This window comes from Anoplopoma fimbria, unplaced genomic scaffold (genome assembly GCF_027596085.1).
Source record: "Anoplopoma fimbria isolate UVic2021 breed Golden Eagle Sablefish unplaced genomic scaffold, Afim_UVic_2022 Un_contig_9960_pilon_pilon, whole genome shotgun sequence".
NCBI lineage: Eukaryota > Metazoa > Chordata > Actinopteri > Perciformes > Anoplopomatidae > Anoplopoma > Anoplopoma fimbria.
Genome location: NW_026554219.1, coordinates 12,501 through 21,234, shown reverse-complemented (window position 1 = coordinate 21,234; position 8,734 = coordinate 12,501). Strand labels below are relative to the sequence as shown.

The 8,734-nt window shown below is 40.8% G+C and overlaps 1 protein-coding gene across 1 annotated transcript in view; it reads left to right on the top strand.

Annotated features, from left to right (window-relative positions):
* Positions 1-1,683: 1,683 nt before the first annotated feature.
* LOC129117032 (adenylate kinase 8-like) overlaps positions 1,684-8,734 on the top strand; it is a 13,759-nt gene continuing 6,708 nt past the window's right edge. Inside the window, 6 exon segments of the mRNA XM_054627616.1 lie at positions 1,684-1,738; positions 3,738-3,852; positions 3,967-4,051; positions 4,869-4,918; positions 5,292-5,405; positions 5,700-5,765. Coding sequence (XP_054483591.1) covers positions 3,769-3,852; positions 3,967-4,051; positions 4,869-4,918; positions 5,292-5,405; positions 5,700-5,765 — 399 coding nt within the window. The 5' untranslated portion in view covers positions 1,684-1,738; positions 3,738-3,768.

Here is an 8,734-nt window from a genome sequence, read left to right as displayed (position 1 = left end):
TACTGTAATTGAGTAGCTTTTTTGTGTACTTGTACTTTTTTAACTACTTTTTAAAATGTGTAATTTTACTTTTACTTAAGTACATTTTCTTTGGAGTAATGTACTTCGGTACATTTTACAGCACAAGCGTTACTGAGTAAAAAAAAATCTTTATTAGAAACATAATAAACCGTTGGAACACGCAAGACCGGTAACCCTAGCAACGCCTGTAAACAAACCTCGCAAAGCCCAATCCAGGGCTGAATCCGAATACTCGTACTTATAGTATGCATTTTGTAGTACGCCACAAATATAGCGCGTCCGAATGCTCAGTGTGCATTGTGTAGTACGGAAAACGTTTCCGAATGCTCAGTGTGCATTGTGTAGTACGGAAAACGTTTCCGAATGCTCAGTGTGCTACCGCCACTCAGTATTGTGCAGTACGGAAAACGTTAGGTCTACCGCCACAGTATACAACGGTAGGTCACTTACCGACTAAGAAGAAGAGATGGCTGACCCGACTCTACCAACAGCGGCTTAGAAAGACGTCATAGAAAGCGGCGAAAAAAAGAGACATTAAAAAGAGTGAAAAAGTAAAGTAAGTAATTAAGTAAAAAGAGACATTTTTAATTTAATAGCAACGATGACAAGACGGAAAACAATTTTGTTGTGTGCAGTGAGCACTGTGTGCTGTGTCACAATGACAATGGGAATTTGCCAGGTGGGCTTTCGATTTCCCAGGTGGGCTTTTGCACATCACAGTAGAGGCAGAAAACACTGATTGTAAAAAAGTAACTTTTTACTTTTACTCAAAGTACATTTTAAATTATTTACTTTTTACTTTTACTTGAGTAGATTTTTTGACCGGTAAATTTACTCGTACTTGAGTACAATTTCAACAGAGTAACAGTACTTGTACTTGAGTAAAATATTTTAGTACTCTTTCCACCTCTGATTAATTGTGACTTTACAGGTAGAACAATGACAGGAACTGGGAGAAAATACTTGACCTGATATATTTACCTTACACTAAAACAGAAAAGGATAAAATAATAGTCCTAATAATTATTAATAATAACTAATAACATTTGTGTGTAATTACCCATTGCTTACATGGAAGGCTGTTAAAGATGGCACATGTGTGTGTGTGATTGTGTGTAAGGGGATGAATACAAACATAACAATCATTATGATGAATCGAGGTTAATATAACGGAATGAATAAATGGATGGTTTAATACTTGAGGTATCGGCTGATTATTATATAGTTATAATTATATAGTTATAATTATTGAAATGAAAGTTTGACATTGAACCCAGAACTAACTCTTCCTCTATGACGTCACCAGATGACTACAGTTTACTGTTGAGAACTACAACCCAACATCCGGGTGCTGCAGCTCTTATTTTGAAGATCTTATTTTCATAACATTTTTACATTTTTACATTTTATTATGAACTAAACTTTTAAACTTAATAAAATGATGTTGCTGTTTGTGAAACAGATGTTTCTGCCTCCGGTTGTTAAAACAGTAAAACCCAGCGGCTCGTTGCTAGGCGACGCCAGCAGAGACTCCCGCCCCTCACGAGCTGATGACGTTATTCCCTAACAACGAGCAAACGCTTGCTTAGCAACCGGCTGTTTAGCAGGTAAGAGAGAGGAAGAGGCTAATGCTAATGCTAGCTAGCATGTTGATGCTAACGTTTGTTTTACAGTAAAGAGGAGTTTCTACCACGTGGCACCGGCTAACAGAGAAAAGGTAGAGAGCTAAAGCTAACGGCAATGCTAATGTTAGCTAACGGCAATGCTAATGTTAGCTAACGGCAATGCTAATGTTAGCTAACGTGTTACTGCTAATGTGTTAATGCTAATGTTAGCTAACGTGTTAATGCTAATAATAATAATCAATAATAATAATAATCAATCCTTTATTAGTCCCACAATGGGGAAATTATTTCTCTGCATTTAACCATCCCGGAGGAGCAGTGGGCTGCAATGAAGCGCCCGGGGAGCAACTTGGGGTTAGGTGTCTCGCTCAAGGACACCTCGGCATGTTGCCGGTAGAGGGGCTTGAACCACCAACCTTGTGGTTACGGGACAAGCGCTCTACCTCATGTGCCACAGTTTAACTAACGGCAATGCTAATGTTAGCTAACGGCAATGCTAATGTTAGCTAACGTGTTACTGCTAATGTGTTAATGCTAATGTTAGCTAACGTGTTAATGCTAATGTTAACTAACGGCAATGCTAATGTTAGCTAACGTGCTAATGTGTTAATGCTAATGTTAGCTAACGTGTTAATGCTAATGCTAACGTGCTAATGCTAATGTGCTAATGCTAATGTTAGCTAACGTGTTAATGCTAATGTTAGCTAACGTGTTAATGCTAATGTTAATGTCAACGTGTTAATGCTAATGTTAGCTAACGTGTTAATGCTAATGTTAATGTTAACGTGTTAATGCTAATGTTAGCTAACGTGTTAATGCTAATGTTAATGTTAACGTGTTAATGCTAATGTTAGCTAACGTGTTAATGCTAATGTTAGCTAACGTGTTAATGCTAATGTTAATGTTTAATGCTAATGTTAATGTTAATGCTAATGTTAGCTAACGTGTTAATGCTAATGTTAACTAATTGCGTTAACGTTAATGCTAATGTTAATGTTAATGCTAATGTTAATGTTAATGCTAATGTTAGCTAACGTGTTAATGCTAATGTTAACGTGTGAATTGCTAATGTTAACGTGTTAATGCTAATGTTAGCTAACGTGTTAATGCTAATGTTAGCTAACGTGTTAATGCTAATGTTAACGTGTGAAGTGCTAATGTTAACGTGTTAATGCTAATGTTAGCTAACGTGTTAATGCTAATGTTAGCTAACGTGTTAATGCTAATGTTAGCTAACGTGTTAATGCTAATGTTAACGTGTTAATGCTAATGTTAATGTTAACGTGTTAATGCTAATGTTAATGTTAACGTGTTAATGCTAATGTTAGCTAACGTGTTAATGCTAATGCTAACGTGTTAATGCTAATGTTAGCTAACGTGTTAATGCTAATGTTAGCTAACGTGTTAATGCTAATGTTAACTAACGTGCTAATGTTAACGTGTGAATTGCTAATGTTAACGTGTTAATGCTAATGTTAGCTAACGTGTTAATGCTAATGTTAGCTAACGTGTTAATGCTAATGTTAACGTGTGAAGTGCTAATGTTAACGTGTTAATGCTAATGTTAGCTAACGTGTTAATGCTAATGTTAACGTGTTAATGCTAATGTTAGCTAACGTGTTAATGCTAATGTTAACGTGTTAATGCTAATGTTAATGTTAACGTGTTAATGCTAATGTTAATGTTAACGTGTTAATGCTAATGTTAGCTAACGTGTTAATGCTAATGCTAACGTGTTAATGCTAATGTTAGCTAACGTGTTAATGCTAATGTTAGCTAACGTGTTAATGCTAATGTTAGCTAACGTGTTAATGCTAATGTTAATGTTAACGTGTTAATGCTAATGCTAGCTAACGTGTTAATGCTAATGTTAGCTAACGTGTTAATGCTAATGTTAGCTAACGTGTTAATGCTAATGTTAACGGTAGCTGGCAGGTCAGTTTTTTCTTCATTACATGAGAAATGTCTGAAGCTGTCTAGTGGAGTAGAAGTATAAAGTACTACTAAAGTGAAGTATAAGTACCTCAGAGTTGTATACTATCAGGGTCTCCACATGAGAACTTCTAAATGTGATGTGTTCATGGTCCCCAGGAGAAAGCAGCATCGGTGTCTCCTCCTCCTGATGGATGAGACGGTGAAACCTCTGAGGGTTCCTCCTCTGATGTCCGTCTACGCAGACAAACACAACATCTCACACCTGGTGCAGGTACGAAACCACCACCGTCTGACCACAGCTGAGACCAGCAGGAGGACCACACTGAGTCTGTGTGTGTGTGTGTGTGTGTGTGTGTGTGTGTGTGTGTGTGTGTGTGTGTTTCAGAGCATGGTGTCCAGTCTGGTGATTGATCAGCCGGAGGATCCGATCAGTTACCTGATCAGTTTGCTGCAGAGGAGCAGCGTGGACAGTAAGTGGTCTCACCTGGTCTCACCTGGTCTCTCAGCTGTTGGAGGACAGGCGTCTTTGTCTTAAAGGACGCTGTTCTCTATGAGACGAGGTGTCCCTGTAGAGGAAGCTGACGGTAGAGGAGTCAGACATCAGTGCAGCCACCAGATGGCGCTGTGACTCTGCTCCTGTCTGTCCTTTGATTTCATTATTTTAATTATCTTCAATGAAGAATATGTTCTCCGTTCTGTTTACTCTGTATGGACATAATTGAAAAGTAATAATATTAGTATTTATATACACATATACAGTATATATATGTATGTGTATATATATATATATATATATATATATATATATATATATATATATTTATATTGAATCTTGTCTCTTAAATTAACCTAAAGTTGTTTTATTATTTTAATATTGATCCTTGTTGAAGTCTGTAGACACTGAACTTCTCTGTCTGTCTCTGTCTGTCTGTCTGTCTCTCGCTCTCTCTCCCTCCCTCCCTCCATTCTCTCTCTGTCTCTCTCTCTCTGTCTGTCTGTCTGTATCTCTGTCTCTCTCTCACTGTCTCTCTCTCTCTGTCTGTCTGTGTGTCTGTCTGTGTGTCTGTCTCTCTGTCTGTCTGTCTGTCTGTCTGTCTCTCTCTGTCTATCTCTGTCTCTCTCTCTGTCTGTCTGTCTGTCTGTCTCTCTCTCTGTCTCTCTCTCTGTCTGTCTGTCTGTCTCTCTCTCTCTCTCTGTCTGTCTGTCTGTCTGTCTGTCTGTCTGTCTGTCTGTCTCTCTGTCTCTCTGTCTCTCTCTCTCTCTCTCTGTGTCTGTCTGTGTGGTCAGTCCCCAGGGTCCTGGTCCTCGGTCCTCCTGCGGTTGGTAAACACACAGTGGTGAGTGTTACAGAAGCTTCATTAATGTCAGTGTGAAGAAGACTGTGATGAAGATGAGTGTGACATCATGTTTAGTTTAGATCCAAACATCAGCTGCTGTCTGTTGTTGTTGTTGTTGTTGTTGTTGACTGAGCTCACGGTGCTGCTGGTTAAAACATGTTTCACTTAAACTACAGTTTAGTCACTTTCATAATGATGAAGATGAGGTCTGCTCCTCGTCTTCATCAACATGTTCAGTCGTGGTTAATAAACGCAGGGAGACGTTCAGCTGATGCATCAAGGCTCCTGACTTCCTGTCCTCACTTCTTCTTCTTCTTCTTCTTCTTCTTCTTCTTCTTCTTCTTCTTCTGTGGTGGTTGTTGTCGTCCTTCAGGCCAAAAAGCTGAGTGCTGAGCTGAGAGCCGTCCATCTGACCACAGACAGTCTACTGCAGGACCAATCAGAGCTGAGCACACAGGTACACACACACACAGAGCACTTACAGACTGTAGTTGTGTGTGGGGCTTTATCAGAGCTGAATAGAAGCAAGGTGACCTCGGACCTCCAACCAAAACACTGTGATGTCATAGAAACACCTGAAACACAGATCCCTTCATTCTTCAGCCTTCAACATTTTCAGACACACAGCGTCCTTTTTCTGTCTGACACACATTTACTGATCTGTGTGTGTGTGTGTGTGTGTGTGTGTGTGTGTGTGTGTGTGTGTGTGTGTGTGTGTGTGTGTGTGTGTGTGTGTGTGTGTGTGTGTGTGTGTGTGTGTGTGTGTGTGTGTGTTCAGGAGCTTCCTGCTGATCTGCTGGTCAGACGGATTCAACAGCGACTGAATGAGATCGACTGCTTCAACAGAGTAAGACTGCCTACTGTCCAACACAAAGTACTGTCTACTGTCCAACACAAAGTACTGTCTACTGTCCAACACAAAGTACTGTCTACTGTCCAACAAAGTACTAACAAAGTACTAACAAAGTACTGTCTACTGTCCAACACAAAGTACTGTCTACTGTCCAACAAAGTACTAACAAAGTACTAACAAAGTACTGTCTACTGTCCAACAAAGTACTAACAAAGTACTGTTACTGTCCTACAAAGTACTAACAAAGTACTGTCTACTGTCCAACAAAGTACTAACAAAGTACTGTTACTGTCCTACAAAGTACTAACAAAGTACTGTTACTGTCCTACAAAGTACTAACAAAGTACTGTTACTGTCCTACAAAGTACTGATACTGTGTAAAGTCTTAAACGACCCTCACAAAGGAGAAACAGAAACAGGTTTTTGAACACAGATTTCCCTGCAGCAGAGTTTGTTCTCCCAGGTGATAACTCGCTCATCAATCAAACATGTGAAAGAGCACAATCCTGTGAGAGGATGTAGTAGATGATGTGATGTAGTAGTACTGTGTAGTGCTGATGGTGGAGGTGGAGGTTGAAGTGTTTCACACTCAGACTGGACAGAGCTGTTTGTGAGACGATCTGATCCGTTCTGTCTCTCTGATCTGCTGCTGTGATAATAATAATTAGTGCTCTGGTCGCTGCTGTGTTGTACTACGATTCCCAGCAGGCCGAGCAGCGTGTTGGTGCGTCTCCCCAGAGATCAGCTGATCAAACAGAGGAGCTGCTGTCACATCAGCGTGTTATTTTCACTGGAGCTCGTCCTCTCTGCTGCTCCTCATTAGCATCACATCCTGTTTCCTGTCAGCGTTCATCAGGACACCGAGCGCTGCTTTCTGATCAGTTTAAGAGAATTAAAGAGAGTGAAGCTGCTGTCAACAACAACAACAACAACAGCACAACAGCACTAATCTGTGTGACGGAGCCTCTGCCCTCCGTTCAGTTATCTCCACAGCAACTGATCTGCTGCTACGCTTTTAAAGAAAAATACAGGGAGGCCTGTGAAGCAACATGACGATCTAAAGGAGGTTCTCCAGGTCCTTTAGAGTTCTAGAGTTCATTAAGGTGGTTTTAATGTTCCTTTAGGAGGTTCTAGTGGTCACTGGGAGGATCTAGAGTTCAATAAGGTGGTTTTAATGGTCCTTTAGGAGGTTCTAGTGGTCACTGGGAGGATCTAGAGTTCATTTAGGTGGTTTTAATGTTCCTTTAGGAGGTTCTAGTGGTCACTGGGAGGATCTAGAGTTCATTTAGGTGGTTTTAATGTTCCTTTAGGAGGTTCTAGTGGTCACTAGGAGGATCTAGAGTTCATTTAGGTGGTTTTAATGGTCCTTTAGGAGGTTCTAGTGGTCACTGGGAGGATCTAGAGTTCAATAAGGTGGTTTTAATGTTCCTTTAGGAGGTTCTAGTGGTCACTAGGAGGATCTAGAGTTCATTAAGGTGGTTTTAATGTTCCTTTAGGAGGTTCTAGTGGTCACTAGGAGGATCTAGAGTTCATTAAGGTGGTTCTTATGTTCCTTTAGGAGGTTCTAGTGGTCACTAGGAGGATCTAGAGTTCATTTAGGTGGTTTTAGTGTTACTTGAGGAGGTTCTAGTGGTCCCTAGGAGGATCTAGAGTTCATTTAGGTGGTTTTAATGGTCCTTTAGGAGGTTCTAGTGGTCACTAGGAGGATCTAGAGTTCATTTAGGTGGTTTTAGTGTTACTTTAGGAGGTTCTAGTGGTGTTAGTTTTATGTTTTAATTTGTTTCACTTTGTGTTGGGTTCCTTCTCGGTGTGTTAAACATCTGATTTATTTCCAGTGAACTCCTGTGAGGGTTCTACAGACAGAAAACATGTCTGTCATCTGTTCTTCTCACCTTCAGTCAGAGGCTCCGTGTTCAGTGTGTGTGTGTGTGTGTGTGTGTTATAATGTGTGTGTGTGTGTTATAGTATGTGTGTATTTTATAGTATGTGTGTGTTTGTTATAGTGTGTGTTACAGTGTGTGTGTGTTGATCAGCACTAAACAGCGTTCAGTTTTCGTCTTTTCCTCTAAACTCTACTAACAGCTGCTTCTTTCAGCCTTCAACGTTGAGCATTTAACTTCTGTGATAAGTGTGTGTGTGTGTGTGTGTGTGTGTGTGTGTGTGTGTGTGTGTGTGTGTGTGTGTGTGTGTGTGTGTGTGTGTGTGTGTGTGTGTGTGTGTGTGTGTGTGTGTGTGTGTGTGTGTGTGTGTGTACTTTCATCTGTTAATGGCTGTTTTTGGCCGCAGGCTAAACTCATCACACACATACACCAGGGACTGTGTGTGTGTGTGTGTGATGTCTTTATCTTCTGTTTGTCAGTGTGAATGGAGGAGAGGAGGATGATTGACAGCTCCCATCAGGGCCCGCCTCATCCTGTCACATTAAACACTTTACCTGTCTGCCTGTCTGTCTGTCTGTCTGTCTGTCTGTCTGTCTGTCTGTCTGCCTGCCTGCCTGTCTGTCTCTAGTTTCAAGTCTTCTTCAATACAGCATGATGTTCATTTAGTAAATGATGCTCCATTTAGAGTCAAACAGACCATAAAGCAGGGGATGCTTTAGGCGGGGCTACACACTGATTGACAGGTCGACACCAGAGACGGTCATGTGACAACTTTAACCCTTATTTAGCGTTCCAAGATGGCGACGACAAAAATACCAAAGTAGAAGACTGAAAACGTCCACAAACCACCGGGTCACTGTGTCTCCATCCACGTCTCAGAGTCCACGGCGAACGCTAGATGTTTGAGACAGAAGATACCAAGCAGAACGTTTGTCCTGAGGGGGCGCTAGAGGAAAGATCAATACTTATATCACTCATCCTCTGGTTGACATGTTCAGAACACAGACTGAATATAAGAAGAGGACGTTGTCATGGTGACGCCTCTCACTGGATTGTGGAATGATGTTGTGAAGCATTCAGTTT